This window comes from Phacochoerus africanus, chromosome 8 (genome assembly GCF_016906955.1).
Source record: "Phacochoerus africanus isolate WHEZ1 chromosome 8, ROS_Pafr_v1, whole genome shotgun sequence".
Taxonomy (NCBI): domain Eukaryota; kingdom Metazoa; phylum Chordata; class Mammalia; order Artiodactyla; family Suidae; genus Phacochoerus; species Phacochoerus africanus.
The window spans coordinates 96,057,705-96,085,485 of NC_062551.1; the positions used below are offsets into that span (position 1 = coordinate 96,057,705).

General features: G+C 47.6%; 1 protein-coding gene across 12 annotated transcripts in view; it reads right to left on the reverse strand.

Moving 5' to 3' along the window:
* The window catches only part of LDLRAD4 (low density lipoprotein receptor class A domain containing 4), a 170,601-nt gene that overhangs the window by 68,413 nt on the left and 74,407 nt on the right, over positions 1 to 27,781 (reverse strand). For 7 of the 12 annotated variants that reach the window (XM_047793598.1, XM_047793596.1, XM_047793593.1 and 4 more), the window contains one exon: positions 116 to 538. In XM_047793598.1, coding sequence (XP_047649554.1) covers positions 116 to 155 — 40 coding nt within the window. In that variant the 5' untranslated portion in view covers positions 156 to 538. Of the gene's footprint in view, positions 1 to 115; positions 539 to 1,868; positions 1,967 to 7,782; positions 7,924 to 15,947; positions 16,153 to 27,781 lie in introns of those variants that run through there. The other 5 variants (XM_047793604.1, XM_047793603.1, XM_047793595.1 and 2 more) reach the window with 4 other exon arrangements.

Here is a 27,781-nt window from a genome sequence, read left to right on the forward strand (position 1 = left end):
GGCCCTCGGTTCCCAGATGCACAAGTGCATCAATTCCATGCAACTGTTTGGTGCCTTATTACCTATCAGCTAAGGGCTGAAATCAAGTTTTCAGCTCAATGTGGAGGATTCTCACCTGTGACAGCACTGGTGGCCTGAAGGCCAGCTTCCTGCATACTGCTCCCCCGCAGGCCTGCGCTCCGACCCGTCGCTGTCCCGTCACCAGGAAGGTCCGGGAGGCCTCAGGTCACCTCCATCCCAGTCTGTCGGAGGCCATGGCTCTGCCTGTCTGGCTTCAGGCGCATCCGACGCCTACCTGCCCTGCTCCCGGACCCTGAGAGCAGGCAGTACCTGGGACGGCACCCGGACCAGCAGCGAACACACTTGGGACACCAGTCACGTCAGCCGTCCAGCCAGACCGTGGAGGCCATGGTGAAGCGGTCCCGCTAATACCAGCCTGCCCAGCTCAGAGGGAGTGACCCCTGAGCCTCCTGGCAGGCGGCATCCTCCAAGGCCTGGGGGGTCTGATCTGCAGCTCTCTGCTCCACCGCTCCCCTTGCTGAAATCAAAAAGAAAGAGATCACGTTCCCAATGACGTGCAGAACATCAAATATACAAGGCCCATGAGGCCAAGAAGAAAAAGCTCCCAGAGCCGTGGCCAGGACCATGCTGAGCAGTGGGGGCAACACATGGCCAGGACCATACTGGGCAGTGGGGTGCATGGTCAGGATCATGCTGGATGGGGGGCGAGGCCAGGACCATGCTGGGTGGTGGTTGGGCATGGCCAGGACCACTCTGGATGGTGGCGGGGGCGGGGGGGCATGGCAGGGACCATGCTGGGCGGTGGGGGTGTGGCCAGGACCACAACAGGCAGGGGAGTGGCCAGGGCCACACTGTGCGGTGGGCGCATGGCCTGGACCACTCTGGGAGGTGGGAGTGGGGGGCACAGCCAGAACTACGCTGGGCAGTGCAGAGCCAGGACAACTTATGCCCTGGGAAAGGCCAGCGCCAGCTGCTCCAAGCCACCCTGTGAATAGTTACTGAGGCCATGTGGGTTCAAATGTCCTCCCCAGGCCACTCTGGGCCATTTCCTAAGCACTGTGGTCAGCTCACCAGGAAGGACCTGGGTTGAATAGTTTTAAAGGGACTTTTAAGGGGGAAAAAATGCCATAACTCTCCCTATAACAGCGCAAGAGCTACTAGGGAACACAGCACACCAAGCTGAAGGGTCCTCCCCACAGCAAAGGACATCCTTAAAGAACATGAACACCTGCAAACCCTGATCTAACAGGTGCGGAATGTGTTCACTTTACCACTTGTTCACAAACACTCGTGCAAAACCTAGTCCTCGAGACTCACCCGGGAGTGAAGACAAGTGCATTCTGCATATCGCAGCTCTCATGACCATGTGCTGCGGGGCAGACACGTGGCTCAGGAAACATTAGGGTCACACTGAGCACAGAGGCCAAAACCCAACACGGACGTGAACCACCTTTTCTCCAAACCCCGTGACATTCATCAAAGGCTAGTGCATAAAGAATAAACACCCAGGAGTTCCCGTCGTGGCACAGTGGTTAACGAATCCTACTCATAACCATGAGGATGTGGGCTTGATCCCTGGCCCTGCTCAGTGGGTTAAGGATCTGGCGTTGCCATGAGCTGCGGTGTAGGTCGCAGACGCAGCTCAGATCCCGCTTTGCTGTGGCTGTGGCTGTGGCGTAGGCCGGCGGCTACAGCTCCGGTTAGACCCCTAGCCTGGGAACCTCCATATACCCACGGCCCTAGAAAAGGCAAAAAGACAATAAAAAAAAAAAAAAGAATAAACACCCAGTGATGCTTGCGACCGACCACCTGTCTCCAAGGGCAGCCTGCCGGGCCGCCTCAGTTACCTGGTTGATGGCCAGCCACAGGGTCCCCACGTGGGTCTGAGGACTGACTCTTTGCTCTGCCCTGGGGAAGGACTGCCGCTCCTCCACAAATCAAGGCCCTGTGGCACAACTCAAAAAAAAAAAAAAAAAAGAAAGACAAACACACAAAGAGAGTGCTGTGCTGCTGACCTGAAACTTCTGCTACTACCTGGTTTGTTGGAGTTCACAGCAGCAGGGGATGCCTGGCAAGACAGGTGAGGGCCAGTGGGAAAGAGGCCTCGGAGCCTCTGCTCCTGCCTCCACACGAGCCCTCTTCCCTGAGGACCGACACACAGACCTTGGCCGGGCCGGTCAGTCTCAGGACGTCCTCACAGCCCTGCCCCTGGCACGAGGCTCACAGCCAGGCCAACACATCCTCGCACCAGGAGGTCCTGGAGCCCCAGGTCCCTTCTGATCTGAACTCGCCCCAGTGGCCATGTCCCTGGCCAAAAGAGACAGGACAGATGTTCAAGAAAAGGCCACAGAAAACAAGCACAGAAAATCTACAGAGAAGCCAAGTCTGAGAATAGGGGGGACAACGCCTGTCTGCACCGCGGCGGCGATGTTTCTTGCTGCTTTGAATGTCTGTGATTCGGGGTGCACTACGACTTGTGGCTTTTATAAAACAACCTCAAGGCCACTGGGCCCTGGGCAGTCAGCAGGCTCCGGGCACTTGGGTCACCATTTCAGGCAGCAAATACGGAATCTAGGACACGCTTCACATAGGCACACAAGACGAAAGAGGGACAGTGGCAAGTCTACTGGACCGTCCTAGAAGATGTCACCTCGGCAGCTCCAACCCTAGATAAAACTGCAAGGCTGCGCCGTCTGAGCCCTCCCCAAGACTGGAGCACATTCCTAGCAAACTGTCCCTATGTCAGCACATGGACCACATCTCCTCACACCATCGAGGAGCAGGGCCATGGCGCCACCTGCCCCCTGCATCTTACAGAGGAGGACACAGGGACCACGGAGGGTGACTGTGGGACGAGGGCCCCACCTCACCTAACACGACTACAGGGCATCCGCCTCTTATTTCCTCAGCTGATTCTTCTTAACTTTTTAAGTTCTTGATAGATGGAAATTAAAGCTCACAAGTATTCTATGTCAGCTAAAATCAATAACAGAAACGGGAAAGAAGACAAAATTAAAGAAAATGTGTGGGTGAGGTATTTGGTAGGAAATGTGGTAGAATAACAGAAAAGAAAAAAACGACGAAGAAGAAACTTCCCTTGAAAAGGAAAAAGTCTTTTGGTGTTCAATTCTTTTCATGTTTTCATATCAAAATACCACATTATCAAAACAGCAATAGACTTTGGAAATAAATTTAATCCAGGTTTTACATCTTCTTGCCAGAAAATAACCACACAGGTTCTATCTGCCTTTCTTCCATCCTTCTTGGTTTGGTTTATACCCTTTGTAAAGTGCTGACTTTTTTTTTTTTTTTTTGTCTTTTTGTCCTTTTGCTTTTTCTAGGGCCGCTCCAGGGGCATATGGAGGTTCCCAGCCTAGGGGTTGAATCGGAACTGTATCAGCCTACGCCAGAGCCACAGCAACGTGGGATCCCAGCCATGTCTGCGACCTACACCACAGCTCAGTGCAACGCCGGATCCTTAACCCATTGAACAAGGCCAGGGATCGAACCCGCAACCTCATGGTTCCTAGTCAGATTTGTTAACCACTGCGCCACGACGGGAACTCTCAAAGTGCTGATTTTTAAAGCCGTTTTAGGTGTGTTTCTCAAGCTTTCCCGAAGCCTCGAGAATGAAATTCTGCACAGAGGAGAGGTCCTGCCAGCCCCTCCCAGAGCCTGACAGGTTCAGCACCCTCCTCACTCCTCACAGCGGGAGGCCTCGGAACGGAGCCACCTACGCCTGAAACACAAAAATGGACCAGCAAGAAAACAGCCAATGCTTCCAGTAAAAATGAACACGCTGCACAATGTCCATCACTCGGGTGAGCAAAGTCTCCCTAAATGTCCCCTGTGAACAAGGCCCCAGACCAGCTCCATATCTGCTGCTTCATCAAGTGCTCCAGGAAGGCCCACGCATCCAGTAAGGAGTCATACGCCTTTTCTGAAAAATACATTCCTTTAGGAAAAAGAAAACGTCCCACTTTATATCTACCACAACTCCCTATCCTGTTTGAGACGGGGAGCGGTGGACTGAAATACTCCAGCAACATTTTGTTTAGAGATTTCTAAAGAAAGGTCCACGTGTCCTGGGACAGACAAGGAAAATGGGGCCTCATGGGCTGTGAACACCTGGCAGCTCCCCATCCCACCCACCACCCCCTGACTACAGGGCCAAAGAGGCTGTACCAACGGTCAGTTTAACGCAGGTGACTCGTGGGTCACACACGGGGCTGCTCGGTGACGGGTGACGGTGCCCTGGCAGAGAATCCTCACTGACTGAACATACTCAGTGTGACAAAGCCAGGAGACAGTGAGGAGGTGGGCAGCGTGTGCCCAGATCCAGGCCCAGGCTGGCCTAGGAGCCGCCCTTACTCGCCACTCTGCGCTGCCCTGCTGGTCAGGGAAGCAGAAGCGCCGTGCTGGGTGCCCTGCAGGAGCGCTGTGACCGAGTCCAGGGCTGGGCGCCCTGCAGGAGCCCAGTAACTGAGACCACAGGCTCACAGAGAGCAGCTCACAGGTCACACCTACACCAGCCTTTCAGCCACGGCACAGAATACAAACAAGAAAACTGCCACCTGAGCCATAGCAAATTCTGGAAACAAGAATCATTCAGCCCAGTCAGTGCGGGTGGAACAACTCCCTCTGATGACAGAAGCCCAAGAACACAGACGTTACAACAGGCAGCCAAGGACACACACAGAATGGCACAGGCTGAGGCTGGCCTGAAGCTGATGTCACTGCTGCAGCTGCACCAGGCCGGTGACACAGGGGCTGTTGGGGACAGCACAACGGCCCCAGGGCTCTGGCCACCTGAGGAGCAGAGCCACATCCACCCCTGCTAGGGAAACATGGATGGAGCAGCTCCAGGGCAGCTACGATCTCTCGTCCTCCGACGCCCAGCAAGTTGCCATCTCACGTGTCCAGCGGCAAGTCTGATGGGAGAGTTTTGAGGAAACCACCCAAGAAAACCCAGGGCTCAGTGGCAAGCGGCACTCTAAGCACCAAGTGGGGACCTGAAACCACCGCTCTGTTGCCAGCACCAGCGCGGAGGGGGCGCCTCTAGGGACCTAAGTGCCAGCAACTTTCTCCACCTTTAAAACCCACACCTTCTCCCATTTCTTGCTCCAAAACCAGTGCTATTTACTCCCTCTCCACAGGGGAGCCTCAGATGCTCCTACAGACGGAGGCTGTGGGGGCAGGAGGCCCAGCCTCTGACAGCCCAGGGGCTGTCACTCCCTCTCAGCCAGTCCCCATCAGACCCACTCCTACCGCACTGACTCATCCCTTTTCTTCCTCTGCATAAAAATACAGAGCCATACAAGAAGTAATAGCTCAGGAGACACTTCAATCACTCAGACACAGCGGCCTGGGAGGAAAGGAAGTACTGGCACTCGGAGGGAACACCAAGGGCCCTGTCCCTCCCTGCCCCTTCCATCCCGAGTCACAGCCACAGTCAGAGCCACATGGGCCCAGACATACACTTGGGCAGAAGAGGGCTGTGTGTGAGGATGGAGGCGGCCGCTGAGGCTGAAAAACATCCCCTTCCTTTCTGGTTTCCATGGAAACAAACAGACCTCAGCTCCCCAAACAGGGTAAAGATAGCCCCGTGCCCAGTTTCCCTGCAATCTGTTTCCATGGGAACTGGAAAAGAAGGGGGTGGAAGCTAGGTAGCTAGACCGCTTGCAAATCTCTGTTCCCATCAGCTGGAGCTGCTGACAGAGGCTGGCATGCCAGTCTGGTGGCCTGCAGGTCTCAAGGGCTCCTCAGGAGTGACACGTCCACTCAGGGACAGAGGCCCAGAGAAAGGGGCTCAAGGGAGGCCAGGGATGGGGGCCTCCACACACTCCTGTAGCAGGAGATTTACCCCTCGAAGTTCCCCTCCCCAGCTAGGGCTAATCCACTTCAGACCAGCACTTCCACATCTGGTCAGACAGCAGGGTCACACCAGACCAAGGGAAGCAACATCTCAGGGGGCTGGGACCAGGATTCTGTGGTTTCTGACCAAAGGTGGTTCTATTGTTTGATCGTCTGGGAAACCAGTGACCTGGACCCCAGCTTCCCAAGGGGATGCCAGTGAAATGCAGATACCAGGGCAGAAGGTCTGGGGCAGGTCTGGGATTCTGTATTTCTAACCAGCTCCCAGAGGATATGGATGCTGCTGGTCCTGAAACCACATCCAAGAGAGTCTAAACTCCAATGGGTGTGGCTCTAGAACCATCTCACAGACCCAAGACGCAGGCCACAAACACTGTCACAGGGCAGCCCCTTCCCACCTCCAGCCATCAGGTCCCCAGGGCCAGGCCTCCAAGGCAGGCAGCTCTGGGTTCAGAGCCTGAAAAGGAGTCAAGATGAATCATATTCCCTCCCCTGAATGCTTCCTCAGCCTCGAGACAATCCCATGTGGGTAAGAAGGTAACAGAAGAATCCAACTCGATGTGTAATCAGGGAATGCAGCCTTCAAATTGGAGTCCTGTAAGAACAGTAAGAGCAAATCCTGCACAGCTGAGGGTTAAACTAGTGGCAGAAAATGTGTAAGTGTTTAGAATACTTATAAACAAAGATGTATTATCAAAGAAGAATGAAATTGTCTGCATATCGTTTTAAAAGAAATGAGAATTTTGAAAAGTTCCACAATCATTATAAGGAAATAGCTCAGCCAGGCTCAAAAGTCCTTATGCTAAAAAAATGTACAGAATAAATAGACTTCACATTTCAGCCCAAAGTGTGCAAAGTAGTATAAAAGTAATATTTATTTCAATACGGAACCCACAAGTAGTTTTTTAAACCACATAAAATGCCAGCATGTTATTCAAAAGCAAATTACTGATTTTCTATTTTAAGAAATCTCCATTTTGCGTCTATATAAAAAGGGAGCCATTTCAGTTTATTTCATTAAATACATTTTTCTCCTTCAAAAAGCATCACATATATCAATCTTTGAACACAAGAATACAAAGAAAGAATTCAACTATAAATCACTGAATTATGTTCAAGCTTACTTGAAAAATAATCTTCTGATTCTATAAACATAAAAGGGGAAAAAGTCAATTCTCTGATTAGTCAGCAAACAGGCAGCAGAGAGAGCACAGCCTCTGACTGCAGACAGACCAGCAAAATCCCACCTGGTCTGTGACACACAGCTTCCTCCTCCTGAGGTGGAAATATGCGTACATATTTGCTTATGTACGCATGTATGAGGTTGCACACAAACTTGAAAAAAAAAAACAAAAAAAAAACAAACGCGTGAGTTAGTTTTGAGACCCAGTTGGTTTTTTTGTTTGTTTTTGTCTTTTTGCCTTTTCTAGGGCTGCAACCACAGAACATGGAGGTTCCCAGGCTAGGGGTCTAACTGGAGCTACAGTTGCTGGCCTACGCCAGAGCCACAGCAACGCAGGAGCCGAGCCGAGTCTGCGACCTACACCACAACTCACAGTAACGCCGGATCCTTAACCCACTGAGCAAGGCCAGGGATCGAACCCGTGTCCTCATGGATCCTAGTCGGATTCGTTACCCACTGAACCACGAGGGCAACTCCGAGACCTAGTTGTTTTTTAGCTTCCCAAAGCCCACGAAGCCAAGTGCTGGGATGAGAAAATGAAGTCAGCATTGGGGATTTCTGCATCTGCTTAAAGGACAGGAAACACACTCACAAAGCAAGTGATAAACAGAGGCAGGAGAGGGGCCACAGGGCTGCAAGCTGGCCAAGGCTGCCCTGAGAAGGTAAGAGTAACAGACTGAATGCAGACACGTGCTCACACTCACCCCTCAGGTCTGTTAGCCGGAGACCTGCCTGCCGAGACTCTGGTGGGTGTTTACTGTGCAGTTACAGGAAGAAGTAACACTTCCTGCGAAGGCCAGACACAGGTGGCTTTGCTGGGCAGGCAGTCTCATCCCTACCCCACTGCCGCCACAGACAACATGCACAGGAGTCATGGTTAGAACTCATTTACACCAACAGGCACTAGCCAGCACGTGGCCTGAGCCCTAACTCACCAGGCACTGGGCTGGACCACACAACCCTTCCCTGGGGGGTTCTGATTCAACTTCTCATCCACAGCTTACAGGGGGAGGGGCTGGTGCCCGAGGCTCCCAGCCTTTCCCAGCACTAGACCCAGCCGGGCGCAGCCACTGGCAAACCCACACTGTCCTGCGCTGGGCTCTATGCTCCTTCTCACCACCTCCTGTGCTGATTCTAACAACCCCCAAAGCAAGACTCTTTTATTTGCATTTCCTCCAGAATGTAGCTTAGTCTGCAGCAAAAGATCACAAACCCTCCCTTCTTCTCAGAGGGAAGGTGAAAATAGGTTAAACAGGAAAAACCCCACCACCGTCTTTTATGTTTGCCTACATATGGTGGCCGAGGACTGTTTCCAGGTCCAGTCTGGGAAGGCCCTGGGGCTTAGGCCTGGGGACATGCCCAGAACTCAACAGCACATTGACGTGTGATCAACTCAGTAACACATATACAGGTGATGAATTGCATGGAGAACTCAACTAATTCCCCTAATTCCTCACCCTTGAACAAAACTGTGAGATCTAGGGACAGGAAATGCTCTAAGATATCATTTACTTCAATGCATCGCTCCATATAAACAGCAGTTACAGCTCAGATATCACCACACAACATGCAGAGCTGGGTCTAGAACAGAGGATAAAATTGGCCTATATCTAATGCCCTCTGAAACATTACACACACCTATCTTGTTTTATTGCACGCTGCTTTATTATGCCTTCACAGATACTGTGTTTTCACAAATAGATAGTTTATGGAATATTCCTCAGCCATGGAAAGAATGAAATAACGCAATCTGCAGCAACCCTGATGGACCCAGAGATTATCATACTAAGTGAATTAAGTCAGAGAAAGACAAACATCGTATGATATCACTTACATGTGGAATCTAAAGAAATGATACAAAGGAACCTACTCACAAAACAGAATTAGACTCACATAGACAGAAAATAAACTTGCAGTTACCAAGGGGAAAAGAGGGAGAAGGACAAATTAGGAATTTGGGATTAACACACTACCATACATAAAATAGATAAACACTAAGGACTGATTGCATAGCACAGGGAACTATATTCAATATCTTGTAATAACCTGTAATAGAAAAGAATCTGAATACATATGTTTGAATCACTTTGCTGTACACCTGAAGCATTAGAGATCAACTAACTTCAATAAAAAACATAAATAAATAAAACAAATTGAAAGTTTGGGGCAACCCTGAATAGAGCAAGTCTACTGGCACCATTGTTCCAACAGCTTTCACTCACTTTGAGTGTGTGTGTGTGTGTGTGTGTGTGTGTGTGTGTGTGTGTGTGACACCGTGGTAATTCTTACAATGTTTCTATCTTTTTCCTTATTATCATAGTTGTTAGGTGATCTGTGATCTTTGATGCTACTATTACAATTGTTTGAGGCACCACAAACCACACCCATGTGAGACGGGGCGGGTGACCTTAAGTGATGAATGTGTGTATTTTGATGGCTCCACCCTGCCCTTACCCTCCCCCCTCCCACCCCGGCTCTGTCCCCCTCCTCAGTCTAGTTCCTGAGACACAACAGGATTAGAATCGGGCCAATTAACACCCCTGCGATGGCCTCTCAGTGCTCAAGTAAAAGGAAGAGGTGCACACGTCTCTCACTTTAGCTCAAAAGTGAGACATGATTAAGCTGAACAAGGAAGGTGTGGAAGACAGAGAGGGCCCTGTCAGGAGACAGCCAGGCCTCTTGCAGCAGCCAGCCAAGTTGTGGCTGCAAAGGAAAAGTGATTAAGCTGAACAAGGAAGGTGTGGAAGACAGAGAGGGCCCTGTCAAGAGACAGCCAGGCCTCTTGCAGCAGCCAGCCAAGTTGTGGCTGCAAAGGAAAAGTTCTCAAGGGAAATTAAAAGAGCTTGCCAGTAAACACATGGATGATAAGAAGCCAAAGAGCTTTGTTGCTGATATGGAGAAAGTCTTCAGTGGCCTGGATAAAACATCAGAGCAGCCATAACATGCCCTCAAACCAGAGCAGAGCCCTGACTCTTCAAGTCTATGAAGGCTGAGAGGTGAAGGGGCTGCAGAATTTGAAGCTGGCAGAGGCTGGTTCCTGAGGTGTAAGGAAAGATGCCATCTCCATGACATTACTGTTCCGGGTGAGGCAGCACATGCTGATGGAGAAGCTGCAGGAACTCACCCAGAACACCTAGCTCAGATCACTCGTGAAGGTGGCTGCACAGAACGGGATTTCCCATGTAGAGGAAGCAGGCTTCCACTGGAAGAAGATGCCACCAAGGACTTCCATAGTTGGAGAGAAGTCAGTGGCCAGCTTCAAAGAACAGATTGACTCCCTTTTGTAGGGGCTAATGCAGCCGGTGCTCACCTACCATTTCAAAAATCCTAGGGCCCTTAGGGTTATGCTAAATCCACTCTGCTTGTGCTCTATAAATGGAACAGCAAAGCCTAGAGGATAGCAAATGTGTTTACGACATGGTCTACTGAATATTTTAAGTCCACTGTTGAAAAAAAGATTCTTTTCAAAACATTACTGCTCACTGACGATGCACTGACACAGAGGGAAGACACTCCACCAGCAAAAATACTGACTCACTGAAGGCTTAGGTGATTGGTAGCAATTTTTTTTTTTTTTTAGCAATTAAGGGATTTTGTTTTGGGATTTTTGTTTTTCTGTTGTTTGTTTGTTTTGTCTTTTTAGGGCTGCACCCACAGCATATGGAGGTTCCCAGGTTTGGAGTCAAATCAGAGCTACAGCTGCTAGCCTGCACTACAGCCACAGCAACGCCAGATCTGAGCCTCGTCTGCAACACGTAACACCATAGTTCAAGGTCACACTGGATCCTAAACCCACTGAGTGAGGGATTCCAGGCGGGGATCGAACCTACGTCCTCATAGATACTAGTCAGATTCATTTCCACTGAGCCTTGACAAGAACTCCCAGCAGTAAAGTATTTTTAAATTAAGGTATATACCCTGTTTTCTTTACTTGACAGACAAGAGTCTAGTGTAAGTGTCACATGCACAGGGAAACTGCTTTATCACCAGTGTGGTCCCCACCTCCACGGTGACCACGTCCAGCCACCTGTCCCCAGACTACCCCCAACACACACACAGATGCCCTGAATCACAACTTCAAGCTCATCTGACAGAAGACCTAGGGTCATTTTTAAATTCTGATGGGCACTTCAAATAATCGTTCAAAATAATGGTATATGCATGTATTTCTTTACACTGTAATCTATTACACTGAGGGTCTTTATTCACAATCAAAGAATTTCACCCCCTCCTTTACAGACAGTAAGACCTGAGTCCCAGAGGCTGTAGCACCTCGTCACCCACCCCCACCAACAAAAGAGAAGAAGAGCCCCTCCCTGCTGGAGTCACTGGCCCTCGGGCCTCCGTGCCCTGTCGGCCCAGGACACCCACAGCAACAGACAGAAAGAGAAAAGCAGAAAGCCGTGCAGCTTGTCCTCTATCCCCCAACTAAACAGTTCAGAAAACACACACAGGACATAAAGGAAGCACAGAAGAAAGTCCTAGCTTTTGCGAGCCAAACAAACGTGGGCAGAGGACAGGGCGACAGACTGGGCTCTCCCCACCCCACCCCCAACGGGATGTCCAACATTCCGCTCTCAAGTGTTCGTGCATGCAAAGCAACAGGCAGAGCTGGAGGACTGTCAGAACCCTTCCCACCCCAAATGCACGCAAGAAGAAATTCCCACACAGCGCAAACTGAGCTGCTCCTCCTCAGTCCTTTCTGTGAAATGTGAACAGGCATCCAAAGCTGGAGGTGTTCCTAAACCACCTGGTCCCAAAACACCTAGAACAAGTGCACGGAGGGAGAACAAGGCCACGGGAGCATCTCAAAGACTGCCTGGAACACGGGTCACGGACAACGCTGCATAAAGCCAACTTTATGCAATATACACACATGGAGTTGCCTTTAATATCTGTTCAACTTAAATATAATTTTGGGGGGCTGCACCCACGGCACATGCAAGTTCCCGGGCCAAGGACTGAATCTGAGCCACAGCTGCAACCTCCATTGGATCCTTAACCCACTGCCCTGGGCCAGGGATCAAACCCGTGCCTCTGCAGCAACCTGAGCTGCTGCAGTCAGATTCTTAGGCCACTGTGCCACAGCGGGACCTTCGAGGTTAAATATGATTTGGAGCTTAAGTTCTGGTGTGGGCAGGCTATTAGTAACTGCGGCTCCTTAAACAGAAAGGAGCCACAATTGAGAGGGATCTAGGCCAAGTGGCAGCCCCCTAACCTCCTGCACCAGGTGATGCCCAGGCCCTACCTCTCAGGTCTCTGCAGATGTGTCTGTCCCCTCCTCCCTCTGCTGCGCCTCCTCCTCAGCTCATCCGTGGTCCCACCCTCAGGCCCCTCATCGCCTCCCACGAGAGGCTCATCTCCACAACCATCTACGCTGCTGGTCCAAGTCAGCCACTGAGCTCAGGAAACTTTCTGAGGCCACATCACTTCCTGGACAGTCTCAGGAATGGGATGCAGGCTTGCAATTCCCCAGTGTACCCAAATTTAAGACATCAAAACAAATTCTTCCTCCCAGACCTGCCCTTCCTCCTCTTCCTGCCCCGGACCTTCCGTGCAGGTCACATGCACTCTTGTCCCCCCTTCGGCCCCTGCCACTCACCTGTCAGGGCCACCCTCGGAGAACACACCTCTGGTCAGGCTTTCCTGGAGGGATGGTGCCACCAGGTCCCCAAGGTCTGGGGTGTAACATGCAATTCCTGAGTGGGACCTTCCCAGACCGCTGGTCCGCCCTCTGCCCAGGTCCGTACAGCAGCCACACCAGGTGGCCCCTGAGCCCACCAGCTTCCTCCTGTCCTGAGCATTGACCCTCAAAGTCCTGGGTGGAGACCCCTCACTCCTGCCCTGCCTGCTGTCCCAGTGTATCCTGGAAAGTCCTTTTTGTTGTTGTTGTTGTTGTTTTTGGTCTCTTTAGGGCCACACCTGCAGCATATGGAGGTTCTTAGGCTAGGGGTCAAATTGGAGCTGTAGCTGCTGGCCTACGCCACAACCACAGCAATGCAGGATCCAAGCCATGTCTGCGACCTACATCACAGCTCATGGCAACGCCGGATCCTTAACCCACTGGGTGAGGCCAGGGATCAAAGCTGCATCCTCATGGATGCTAGTCAGATGCGTTTCCACTGAGCCATGACGGGAACTCCTAAAAAGGCCCTCCTAATCTCGGTGTGTACACCCCACCCTGCCTGCCAGACACATGACCTCCCCCAGCCCTCCTGCCTTCCCCACCAGGCAGGGGTTCTCAGAGCCTGGGGAGCTATTTGAAATGCAGGCCTCAGGCTTCATCTGTACAGGCTGTGCTTCTCTGGGGCTGGGGTGGGCGCTGACACCTCCCGTCATGTACCCCAGGACTTCTGTGAGGACAGAAGCAGCAACAGGACCCTCCACGTGGCTCTAACGGCCAGACTTACGGCCACTTAGTGTGATCTGGGACTGCCGCCCTTGACAGAGACAAATCTTAATAATCTGGAAACATGCAAACTGGAATCATGAGGCAGATAGGCCCCCAACCTGCAGACGGGGACAAAGACGACAGTGCTGACCAGCAATCAGAGGCGCCAGCAGCGTGTGCTCAGGGGTGTGCCCACCTTTGAGCGATTTACAAAAAGAGTAATGCCCATACGTCTTACCACTTGGATAATCTCGCTTGGTGACCTCAGAAACATGCCCCAGAAGGACAGGTGGCTCCTCTGGACACCAGCCACAAAGGCCAGCCTCCCTCAGAGTCTCAGTGCAGCCATTTATACACACGATCCAGAGGCAGGATCCATCAGCTCTGCCTTAAAAAAGGAACTTAAATCTCAAGGATGCTTGCTATGAGAAGCTACAGGAGCATCACAGGTTTTGTGGTTTTCTGTTTTGGTTGTTGGTGTTGAGAAGGATGAGACCAAAGACGGAATTCGGATTTAAGGATCAAACAAACCTCACATTCAGAAGGATTTTTCTCCAACTGAAGTTTTCTATATCAAATGAATATATTACACACCCTGATCGCTAAGAGTTTATATTATAATATGATCAATCCAGGCATAATGAAATATTGATCTTTAAAAATCAAATACTTAATTTTAGCTGCATGTCCAACAAGCCTGATTTCCCCCCCCCCCCCGAAGGCCGTGTGAGTCATTCCATTAAGGGACCTGGGGACACTTGGAGAAGGGAACCACCCCTGGGTGATTCTCTCCTGCTGCTCAAGGGTAACCAGGGTCTCTTACAGAAAACTTACTGGCTTTCGGATACACGCAAAATTGACTATGAGTTCAGGACTTAGAGGAACAGATTTTTACGTGAATTTCAAGAAATCGGTGTCCCATTGACCAGTGTGGTCTCAGGACATGTCCTCATGTCGAGACACAAATGGGTGTTGTCAGAAAAGGCAACTGCCAGTGGAAAGGCTGCAGAGGCTGCCCTTTAAGTCACAGGGTTGAATTGTTCTCCTGAGTAAAAGGTGGAGAAAACTTCTTTATAATGAGCCTCGCCCCCTCCCAGGCACTGCGATGCTGAGAGTGATCCGCTCTGCTACAGAGACCCAAGGACCAAAAGCTGCCTGCCTGGGGAACAGCCTGCTGGCTTCCCCCAGCCAGCCTCCACCCAGGGGGCAGCGACAAGGACACTCGAGGACCAGGGCCAGCCTCTGCCTCCACCAGAGTCACTCTTGCAGAAGCGACACTGGAGGGAAGGGCACAAGGGTGTCAGCTGGCAGGAGACCTCCCCCAGGCTGGACTGGTGCTCCTCCAGAGGCTGCACCCCCACCCCCAGCTCCTCTGCGGCCACCACCTGCAGAACCGCAGGAGCTGCCCCAGCACGGCGGCATCCTATGGACCAAGACCCTGTCCCGCCCACGTGCCTGGAGGCTGCTCCCCCAGAGCGCTTTGCACACACAGTGTCATTCTGCCCCACTACCGGCTGCTTGCTTCCTTCCTTCCTCCGCTGAGAATTACTGCCACACTCCTACACAATAATACTGTTCAAAGCACTGACGGCTGTAGAAACAAAGGGCCTCTGCTGAGGATTTTAAAACTGACTTGCTACTTGTAGACCATGTACCCCTACACACAAAAAAAAATCAGTAATAACTACTATTAAAGAACTTTTTAAAAAAAAAAAAAAGCAACAGTGTTCACTGTGGAAAACAATGGGGAAAAAACGGACAAATTAAAAATACTTTAGGAGTTCTCGTTGTGGCTCACTGGGTTAAGAACCCAACATAGTGTCAGCTTCAATCCCTGACCTAGCTCAGTGCATTAAGGATCTGGCATTGCTGTGGCTGTGGCATAGGCTGGCAGGTGTAGCTCTGATTCAACCCCTAGCCTGGGAACTTGCGTACACCTCAGGTGCAGCCCTAAAAAAAACAAAAAAACAAACAAACAAAAAACTTGTTTTATCTCTATTTTCACAATCTTTTATCATCTTAATAATAAAAGGAAAATCCTTTTTGTTTCATTATTTTTAAAAAGGATTATCGGTTGTACTTACATTTTTATGCTAACTTTTTAACTTTACTTATCAAAAACAGCACAAAACTTAAGAAATAGATACATAACAGGAAAGCTGATTTAAAGAGATAGTAAGTTCACCATACAATACATTCACTTTTAAAAAGCCATTATTTTAACCAGTGACTGTTATTCTCCGCTTCAATGGATAGTCCCTAAAAAATGGGAAATAAAATGATCAAATACTTACCTCCTCCCTACCGCTATATACAGCTAATGGCACAGGTATTATAAATTAAGCAAAACAACATTTTACATGTTTTGAATTATTTAAAAACTGTCTTTTTTAAAAATGAAAAAAAATTGTCTTTTCCCTCATCCAACCCCCAGACACACATCCACCAAAAATAATGATAATAATCCCCTAGACTCACCGCTGTTCTCTTCAGAGGAGACAAAGTCAGTGGAGAGCATCCTCCTGAAACCCTGTCATCTTCCTTGTCTATTCTGCACCCTGAGTCTCTCAGAAAAACGCCCCATTAAAAACACAAAAGCACACAAGCCAGATCTGTATACAGGACCTGCACGTACAAGCAACTAGGTCTGATGCTGCAATGACTTTAAATGTTAGCAATTAAGCCTTTTTTTTTTTTAATAGAGTAACGACCACCAATAATCTCTGAAAAGTAGATTTGTTCTTCACAGAAATGCAAAGGTGGAGAACATGGCACAGCTCAGTTCTGACTCCACCAGAACCTTATCTTTACAGAGCAAACAGATGTGTGAGGGTAACCTTTACACTCTCAGAAACATTCACAAACAAAGCCACCAACGCTACATTCAAGAAGCACTGCTCAGGGCTGAGGATCCTGTCAGTGTCAACAGCAGCACGACTATAGATCTCGCTGGTTCAGGAAACGCAACCACGGTGCCCTTGTGAAACCAGACAAGGCAAGAAAAGAAATCTGATTTTACCCTCGTCCCTCAGCTCCACAGAAAGTCTGACTAGAGGCTCCCTAACAAAACAAAGGGAGGAGTTTTGTTGTGGCTCAGTGGTTAACGAATCCAACTGGGAACCATGAGCTTGTGGATTCGATCCCTGGCCTTGCTCAGTGGGTTAAGGATCTGGCATTGCTGTGGCTGTGGTGTAGGTCACAGATGCGATTCGGATCCTGAGTTGCTGTGGCTCTGGCTTAGGCCAGTAACTGTAGCTCCACTTAGACCCCTAGCCTGGGAACCTCCATATGCTGTGGGTGTGGCCCTAGAAAAGACCAAAAAAAAAAAAAAAAGGAAGAACATGTATTATGTTAATGAGTCTAGTTCTGAACAGGAAAAAATCGAAAGAAAATAGAAAATACAACTAGAGAGTCTTATCTGCCTACAGCCTCCTTTTTGGGTCACAGACAGAGGAAAAATGAAAGAAGGGGGCATGGGCGGGGGGAGGCAAAAACCTTGAAAGCTGCAGAAGATCAGGAAGTTTCGTGTTCTACTGACTGAAGTTTTAAAAATGTTCCCGCACCATCGCTTGCTATTTAGATTATCTTCCTCGGTGACAAGCATCCAATGAGATTAAGGTTCCTTTTCTGCAACTGTATTTCCAGTCCTGAAGAAACACCACAGTGTAGTAACAGAGCTGAAGCTTTTAAATTCAGTTCTGAGGAAGTTCCCGTAGTGGCTCAGCGGACAAACCTGACTAGTATCCATGAGGATGCGGGTTTGATCCCTGGCCTCGCTCATCGGGTTAAGGATCCTGCGTTGCCACGAGCTGTGGTGTAGGTTGCAGACACCGCTCATATCCCAAGTTGCTGTGGCTGTGGAACAGGCCAGCAGTTGCAGCTTCTATTCGATCCCTGGCCTGGGAACCTCCACATGCCACAGGTGTAGCCCTAAAAAGCCAAAAAAATTTAAAATAAAATAAAAAATTCAGTTTTGAATCCTCACTCTGCCTTTTGCTGGGTGCAAATGATCAACTTACTTAACCTTTGTGAAACTACTTTCCTCATCCACAATAAAAGAAACAACAGAACTATTTCCTTCTCCTCTGAATATCAAACACACTCAAAAAGACATGAAAAAAAAGTTGGATGGAATCCTCATCTCCATTTTCCATGTGACACAGAGACAGACACAATCCACACCCTTCCGACTATCTAAGGGCTGCTAGAGGAGGCTGAGAGGAGGCAGAAAGTGCCTGGGAGAGTAAGGCAGAGAGACCCAGAGATGCAGGAACTCTGTGCTGAAAGATCCCAAGCACCACAAAGCAAAAACGTACTTGAACACAAGCTACAGTGTTGTTATAACAACAGGTTCAAGAGACCACATGAGAAGCTCTCCAGGACCTAAATAGGTTCAAAGGCTCAGAAAAGATGGGACTGCTAAAAAATAAAATCTCATGGCTGAGCCACATTTTAAAAAGCAGCCCGGTCTATGACAGAGCAGAAGTGGGGGAGGCTTAAGGTTGTGACACCTGCAAAGCTACCTGGGAAGGGTCCCCCTCCTGCAAAAAAAAAAAAAAAAAAAAAAGGTCTTGGAAAACCCGATTCCCTCAGTGATGCTGCAAAATGAACTGGAAAAGCAAACAAAAGATACTCTACGAAAAAAATGCAAAACTGTAAAATTTACAGAGAGACAAAGAACACTGCCCAGAATGGTGCCATCAGGCAGAACAAAAATGACAGATTTGAAGAATGATAAAGGAGATCCAATACACACGCAATTGGAATTTCTGAACTATAAAGTCAACAGAAGAAAACAAATATTTAAAGACATTATTTAAGAAAAATGCCCTGTACAGAGGAAGACTTAAATCTCTGTAATGAAGGTGCACACAGCCCCCCACCCTGGGACAAGAAAAATGACCCAGAATGGCCAGATCCAGACATGTTCAAGTAAAAAGGGACTTAGTAAGTTTGGACTGTCAAAATAAGAAACAACTCCTGGAGGGTGGCTAGGCAAAAAAGAAAGAAATCAAGTCACTATCAGAGGTAAACGCATTAATCTGCCCTTGTATTTCCTCACAGGAAGAGCCAAGGTCACAAATCAGTAGACCAAATCCTCACAATTCTTATAACACATAAGCTAATAAAGTAAGAGCCCAGGATTCATAGCCACCGGGCGTTCCCGCAGGTGTGGACCACAGATTCATAATCGTGCTGAATACACTGGAGCTCGGCAACCCCTATCCCCTTGAATTCGAAAGACAAATGGGGAACAAAAGAACTGGCAGCTGAGTTCATGTCACTGCAGAACTAGGAGGAAAGGAATAAGGCGAAGGTAAATTTTATGTGTGATAATATAAAACGATGGAACCAGCAAAAACTGGGACCGTGTAGGAGAGTAAAAGATGGTGCGAAACAAGGTAAGTCGCCGTCTGGTGATGGAGGATCAGCAGGTATCACTGAAAATGAGACAGGAAAAATAGCAGACATATAAGCAGAGGTAACAACATGAAAATAAAAACTAAAAGATAATACGATTGACTAACATCAAGTATGGGAGGGGACAGTGGAGGGGGGGGAAGATGTGTGCTATACGTCATTGCTCACTGCAGGAGTTTCTCTCTAACCAAAGAGGAGCAAAGGGATTTAAGTATGTTATACTCCCAAAAATTACTAGGAAAAAATACAAACAATTGTAAATATCCAAAAAATAAAAATCAAACATAAAACATAAATTTTAAAAAGACCCCACAACAAGAGACTTAAAATCTTTTAAAACCGAAACCTAAAATAGCATGACAGAACTCCGGCCAAACATATACGGATAAATAAATAATAAGTCACAGAATAAAAAAGACTTCAAGAAAACCATAAAAACATGTAATGGAACAGAATTTAGACCAACTATATCTATCACATCAATAATGACCTTATATACAAAGTAAATAAACTTAATTCACCAAGGAAAATTTTTTCAGATGAGGCCATGAAGCAAAATTCAACTCACTGTCACCAAACTAGAAACAGAAGGGAACTTTGTCAACATAACAAAGAACATCTAGAAGACCTACAGCCAACATCATACTTAATGGTGAGAAACCAACCTTTCCTACTGAGACCAAGAACAAGGCAAGGAGATCCTCTCTCATCATTTCAACACTGTACTGAGAGTCCTAGCTAATTCACTAAGACAAAAAAAGTATACATAGAGGGAAGGAAGAAATAAAACTGTCTTTGTAGATGACATGGTTTTCTATGCAGAAAGTCTTTAAAAAAAAATAGATAAAATCTTGGAGTTCCCGTCGTGGCTCAGTGGTTAACAGATCCAACTAGGAACCACGAGGTTGTGGGTTCAATCCCTGGCCTCGCTCAGCGGCTTGGATCTGGCGTTGCTGTGGCTCTGGCATAGGCTGGTGGCTACAGCAACAATTAGACTCCTAGCCTGGGAACCTCCATATGCTGCAGGATCAGCCCTAGCAAAGGCAAAAAGACCAAAAGAAAAAAAAAAAAAGATAAAATCTTGAAAGCAATAAGCAATTACAGCAACGTGACAGGATATAAGGTTAATATATAAAAGTCAATCACTTTCCTATTACCTTCAATAAATAAGCAGAATCCAAAATTAAAAACAGTATTATTTAGATTAGCACCCCCCAACATGAAATACTTTAGGTATAAATCTAACAAAGTACATACAACACCTATCTGAGGAAAACACAAAATTCTGATGAATGAAATTTTTAAAACTAGATAAATGCAGAGATATTCCACGTTCCTAGAAAGGAAGAGTCAATATTGTCAAATGTCGCTTCTTTCCAACTCCATCCATGGATTCAATCAAATCTTAATCAAAAGCCCAGCAAGTTATTTTGCGGACATCAACAAACTGACCTTTCAGTTTCTATGGAGAGGAAAAGACCAGAACAGCCAACACAACACTGAAGGAGAAGAAAAATCTGAGGGTGGACAGCACCTGACTCCAAGACTCACTATGAAGCTGTAGTGCCCAAGAGAGTGTGACACTGATGGAAGAGCGGGCAGACCAACAGGACAGAATGAAGAGCCCAGACGGCCCCAGAGAAATACCTTCAGCTGCTCTTTGTCAAAAGAGCAAAGGCAACATAATGGAGGGAAGACAGACTCTTCAACAAATGGTGCTGAAACAACGAAGCGCCCACAGGCAGAGAATGAATCTAGACACAGACTCACACCTTCCACCAAAATTGGCCCAGCGACCTAAACGTAAAACACAAAACTATAAAACCCCTACAAGATAACACAGGAGACGATCTAAATGACCTTGGGTATGTGATGACATTTTAACAGACGACACTGAAGTCACAATCCATGAAAGAAATGAAGCTAGATTTCATTAAAATTTAAAACTTCTGCTCTTTGAAAGATACCATGAAGAGAAAGAGAAGACAAGCCAAACACTGGGAGAAGATATTTGTAAAAGATATGTCTGCTAAAGGACTATTATCGAAAATATACAAAGAACTCTTAAAACCTGACAATAAGAAATGAACCACCGGATGAAAAAAATGGGCAGAAGACATGAGCAGATACCTCACCAAATAAAATACACAGACGGTAAATAAGCATGTGAAAAGATGCTCCACAGCCTCTGTCATTAGGGAAATGCAAATGAAAACAACGAGACAGCACTACACATCTGTAACGACAGTCAAAACCCAAAACACCGACAGTACCAAACACTGCTGAGGATTTGGAGCAATAGGAACTCTCATTTACTGCTGACGGGGATGGTCAGTGGTACAGCCTCCCAGGAAAAGAGTTTGGTACACTTGCTTCTTGCGAAATTAAACATACTCGTATCATATGATCCAGCGGTTGCACTCCTGAGTATTTACCCAAATGAGCTGAAGTCTCATGTCCACATGAAAACCTGCACATGGATGTTTACAGCACTTTATGCAACATTACCAAATGTGAAAGCCACCAAGATGTCCTTCAGTTAGATACACCCATAAACTACAACCCACCCAGACAGTGTGATATTATTCAGTACTGAAAAGACATGAGGTTCGATCCCTGGCTCCACTCAGTGGGTTGAGGGTCGGCATTGCTATGGCTATGGCACCAGCCAAAAGCTACAGGTCCGATTTGATTCCTGGCCTGGGAACGTCCGTGTGTCTCGTGTGCAGCCCTAAAATGACAACAACAAAAATAATAAATCAATAAGCACAGCTAGGAGTTTTTTAATTCTACATAAAATTATTGGCTTTCACTCTTTTCTTCACAAAGATTCTCGCCACGACGGGAATTCCCCAAGATTTTCAAATTTTTGTGTTTACTCTTAATACATTATTTTTGGGAAAAGAGCCATCATTATAATTATCCAAACTGGACAGCTGTAAAACTGTATGGAAAAGACTAGAAAACAGAAGACACACAGAAACTAATTCAGAGCCATAACTGACCACTTAAAATGAGGGTGATTAATAGAGTACATTAAATAGCCACTGAAAGCTAAAAACAAACTATGACTTTTTTTAATATTTTTTTATTTTTTATTACTCAAATTTATTACATTTGTAGTTGTACAATGATCATCACAATCCACAAACTGTGACTTTTAAAAGCTGTACCAGTCACAGGCCTAGAACATGCTTTGAAAATGTCTGCTAATGTGTCTGAAATCACGGAGTGAGAACTTCCAGAAGGAAGCTAGACAGCCAAGCAACTGTCAGATTCCTGCGGCAGAAGCAGACTCAGGGGTGCAGGGGTAGAAAACTAACTGTTCTTCCATAACCAGCCTGTCTACTGGGCTAGATAAGACATGAAGAGCTACAAACAAATCAATATCAAATAACAAACAAGGGAGTTCCTGTCGTGGTGCAGTGGTTAATGAATCCGACTAGGAACCATGAGGTTGCGGGTTCGGTCCCTGCCCTTGCTCAGTGGGTTGACGATCCGGCGTTGCCGTGAGCTGTGGTGTAGGTTGCAGACACGGCTTGGATCCCGCATTGCTGTGGCTCTGGCGTGGGCAGGTGGCTGCAGCTCCGATTAGACCCCTAGCCTGGGAACCTCCATATGCCACGGGAGCGGCCCAAGAAATGGCAAAAAGACAAACAAACAAACAAACAAACCACCTAATCAAAAAATGGGCAGAAGACCTAAACACACATTTCTCCAAAGAAGGCATACAGATAGCCAAGAGGCACATGAAAAGACACTCATCATTGCTAATTACCAGAGAAATGCAAGTCAAAACTACAATGAGATACCACCTCACATTGGTCAGAATGGTATCAATGGTCTAAAAACAGTAAATGCTGAGGAGGATGTGGAGAAAAGGGAACCCTCCTACACTGTTGGTGGGAACAAAAATTGGTACAACCACTATGCAGAACAGCCTGGATGGAGATTCCTTAAAAAACTAAAAATAGAACCAACATATGACCCAGCAATCCCTCCTGGCCACGTATCTGGAAAAAAACAAAAATTTTAATTCAAGGAGTTCCCATCTTGGCACAGTGGTTAATGAATCCGACTAGGAACTATGAAGTTGGGGGTTTGATCCCTGGCCTTGCTCAGTGGGTTAACAATCCGGCATTGCCGTGAGCTGTGGTGTAGGTTGCAGACACAACTTGGATCCTGCATTGCTGTGGCTGTGGCGTAGGCTGGTGGCTACAGCTCCGATTGGACCCCTAGCCTGGGAACCTCCCTATGCTGCAGGAGCAGCCCAAGAAATGGCAAAAAAGACAAAAAAAATTTTTTTAATTCAAAAAAATACATGCCACTGCATGCAATAGTTCACTGCAACACTATTCACAATAGCCAAGACATGGAAGCAGCCTAAGTGCCCATCAACAAATGAATGGATAAAGATGTGGTACATGTATACAAATGGAGTATTACTCAGCCATAAAAAGAATGAAATAATGCCATTTACAGCAAGATGGATGGGCCTAGAGAATATTATGCTAAGCCAAAGAAAGACAAATGACGTGTTTTCACTTTAAATGTGGAATTAGGGAAAAAAACAAAAACAAATGAACAACTATTACAAAACAGAGATTCAAAGCTACAGAGAGCAAATCAGAGCTCTCCAGAGGGGAGGTAGAAGGGAGATGGGACTAAGAGGTGCTAACTACAGGTCACAAAGTAACAGGTCACAGGGATATAGTCCATAGCACTGTCCTAACCTCGCATGGCGCCTAACCTGTAAAAACAGCAAATCCCTATGTTTTACATGGAAACTAACACATTTTAAATCAAATATACATTATTTTTTTAAGATTTATCATTTCACTGTCTTCTGGTTTTTTTTTTTGTTTGTTTGTTTGTTTGTTTGTTTTGGAACGTTAGCCATCAGTCTTATAATAGCCCCTTTAAGATGATGTGTGTTTTTGAGCTTCCGCTGTGGCACAGTGGGTTAAGAATCCTTCTGCAGCAGCTCAGGTCACTGCAGAGGGGCAGGTTGAATTCCTAGCTGGTGCAGTGGGTTAAAGGACCTGGCAGTTGCCGCAGCTGTGACATAAGTCCCAGATTCAATCCCTGGCCCAGGACGTCCTATGCTGTGGGTGCAGCCATTTAAAAAAAAAAAAAAAGACTCAACAACTGGGGCATAAAAGAAAGAGAAAAGAATTTTAATGTTAACTATAAACTAAAAAAAGTCACTATGTCTTTCCCAAAAAAAAAAAAAAAAAAAACAACAGAGCAATCCAGACCCAGATAAAAAAAATCTTGTTTCGCCCTACCATATATAATATGAAAACAAATATATTTATACTTTTATCTTAAGAATGAGGGCATTTTTGAGCCCAGAAAATATGTGATTTCATAGTTTGTGTAATATACTGTACAGTTGATGCTTATTAAATAACACTGAGTTTAGCACCAGTAACATTTAACGTACAAAAACATTTTAACCCACATATTATTTAGCAACTGTTCTGAGATTTGCAAACTTTTCCCTTCCAAATCCAACAGGCGTTTATGCCGTTTTCTGGGCTTGTCTAGGCTGCCCATTCAGGCTCTTCTCCTGGGCTGCCCAGGGTACGGACCCCAGGGCAGCACAGGCCTCAGAGTTACTCTGCCCTCGGCCACAGCACAGCACTTGCACACGTGGGGTAACCCGAGGACTAACTTCCATATCTCCAGCCCAGGGCACCAGCTGGCTTTAGTCCTCGCTGCTATATGGCTGTCTGGGGACAGGGCCCTCCTCTGTCAGAGCACCTCCCCAGTCTCTGTGACATGGTGTCAACTTCCTAAGGTGCAGGAGCACGTTGCCACTCCTGGCAGATGTGCAGGCCCCTCTGTCAGTCAGGCTGGCTGCAATGAGATGGCCACAACCACAGCCCAGTATGTACAGGTGGCCACAGGGACATGGGACCCTTTCAGCAGGGACGATCCCCAGGAGCACCCTCCTTGGGCTGCTGTGTGTTCAGGCAGAGGCCAAGGAAGGAGGACAGAATGGGCTCCCTGGATCTTACTTGCAAACATTCCTAGCACTGGTCCTTCCCAACCACCCCAGGTCGTCTTCTCCCTTTCTCTGCGGCAACGCTGGGGCCTGTCACCACCCAAAATGGAGGAGGCGGCGACAACCCGCACCTCAGTCTGACACCAAAGGGAAATCCCTTACTCATCAGGTGTGCACCCTAGAGGCCCTCATCATGAAGGAGGCCACCCCGCCATGGGACTGGAGGTTTACCCGGATTGACTCAGCTCTTCGATCACTTTAAACGCCTTTAAAACCAGGATCGGAGTTCCCGTCATGGCGCAGTGGCTAACAAATCCAACTAGGAACCATGAGGTTGCGGGTTCGATCCCTGCCCTTGCTCATGCGTTAAGGATCCGGTGTTGCCGTGAGCTGTGGTGTAGGTCGCAGACGTGGCTCTGGTGTGGGCCAGTGGCTACAGCTCTGATTCGACCCCTAGCCTGGGAACCTCCATATGCCACAGGAAGAGGCCCTAGAAAAGGCAAAAAGACAAAAAATAAAACCAGGATCAGAGTATGTTGATATTTTGCTAGGAATCATGGATTGAGGTTTGGGTAAAATAAAAGAAAACACTTTCCTATTTCTCCAAAGACCATGATACAAATTTAACAAGCAAAGCTCGGGATAGACAACAGACCTGCTCAGCCTGCTTTACACCCAACACAAAGGCAGGCTGCTCAGCCAGACTGAGAACATCCTGGGACTTCCAGCTCCAGGTCTGTTCAAGGCCATGCTGTGCTCAGTAGGTGTCACTACTCTGATCACTGTGGACACATCTTTGCCTACCAAACATTTCTGAGAACACTATCCCTAAGGCCTATACGACATGTACTTTCTATAAATTAGTGGACACAACCCGAGGTCACCCTCTGTGTGGTGGGGACTCAATGACCTTCCAGCTAGGAGACGTGTGCACCGACGGGCATTAAGCAACAGGTCTCATCACCTCCGTGACGCTGACCTGGCACTGACGGAGCAGTTCCAGGACACAGGGGGCCCCTGCGACCACTAACGCAAGCTGATGACGCTTTCTCTACCAATGTGTGGGGCTTTATGGTAATTACTAAAATACAGCTAAGTCATTTTGATTCCTCATACACACACATATTCTTACAAGGGTAACCGCCATGTCACAAAAGCGTTAAAAGCAAGAGAGCACTTTTAAAATAAACTACCAGATTTCCTGTTGTGGCTCAGTGGTAATGAACCCAACCAGGACTCAGGAGGATTCAGGTTCCATCCCTGGCCTCGCTCAGTGGGTGAAGGATCCGGCATTGCCGTGAGGTGTGGTGTGGGTCACAGACACGGCTTGGATCTGGTGTGGCTGTGGCTCTGGCGTAGGCCAGCAGCTGCAGCTTCAGTTCAAGCCCTAGCCTGGGAACCTCCATATGCGGCAGGTGTGGCCCTAAAAAGACAGAAGTAAATAAATAAATAAATTTTTTAAATAAAATAAATTAAATTTTCTGACATGGTTTAACAATATCAAAACAATTACAACTTTTCCAGAAAACAACTCATAGCCCTTTGCTACCTCTAATTCATAATACCATTCCACTGAGTCACGTCAATAGTCTCAAAGTGTCCCTTCTGATAAAGCACCTGGCGGCTGAGAAACCCGTGGCCATCAGAAAACACAACGCAACAACCTAAATCGTACCCACGCATTTCCCCCTCCAGTTTCATTGATTCCCAAATTCATTACTGAGAAGACATGCACATGTTGCTTCTTTACCTGGAAACAGACATTTCAACACTGACTTTGTGCTCAATCTCTTCAGGTGACATTACTAAAGCCTGGGTGGACATCAATGGAAAGACATTTTTTGGTTGCATTTAACTCAAAAAAAAGAGTAATGATTTCTCCTGACCTCCTCCCTTTCTGATTGTTAAAACATAAAAACTGGAAAAAGAAACAATGCTCCTTAAGCGAAGCACTGAAAGATTCGAGGAGAAGAGGGGAGAACCCAGCACGCAGCTGCTTGGAGAACAGGGCTGCGCCGACAGGTGCAACACCAGCAGAAATGGTCACTGTCCCCAAAGGCCTCATGACTTAGGAGAGGGAAAAACTCACAGAAAACGGCTGTGAACAATTAAAAAGCAGTACATCAGTGGGTGCAAAATGTTCTTATTGAAACGAAACATATACAAGTGCCAAGGAGACCAACTTCTGTGCTCCCCGTGGGGAGCAAGGCTGCCCTGTAAAGGGCGTTTACCGCAGGGAAACCAGGGTCACCCAAAGATGGAAATACCCCCAAAAGTGCACTCTGACTCATGAAGAAAGCTCCAGGCCATGTCTGATAGTCCCCGCAGCCCGAGTCCCTCTCTGCACTGCGGGCAGAGGGACTGAGCTGCCTGCTGGCTGCCTTCAGAGGAGTCAGCATGGGGAGCAACTGACTCCAGCCTCCGCATCCTAGCCACAAACCCTAACCCAGCAGGCCGGCCCAACGTCACACCCTGACTCACCCAGGTCTGCAAAGAAGGACACAAAAAGTACTACAAGCTTGTCCTTCCTTCCAAAGAGCAGAGGTAAAATGAATGCAACAAGACCCCTTCCAGTATCCAAATTCTGTGAGGCACGTGGCCCTCAAAAATCCTTCCATATGTAGATCAAGCCTCAGAGCTGAATGCAAAGTAGACCACCCCCTCCTACTGTTAACCATGTCAGTAAAAAGATGACGGGTAAAGAATAAAAACGAAAAACAGGGAGTTCCTATTGTGGCGCAGCAGAAAGGAATCCAACTAGGAACCATGAGATTGCGGGTTCCATCCCTCGCCTCACGCAGTGGGTTAGGGATAAAGCATTGCCGTGAGCTGTGGTGTAGGTGGTAGACATGGCTTGGATCTGGTGTTGCTGTGGCTGTGG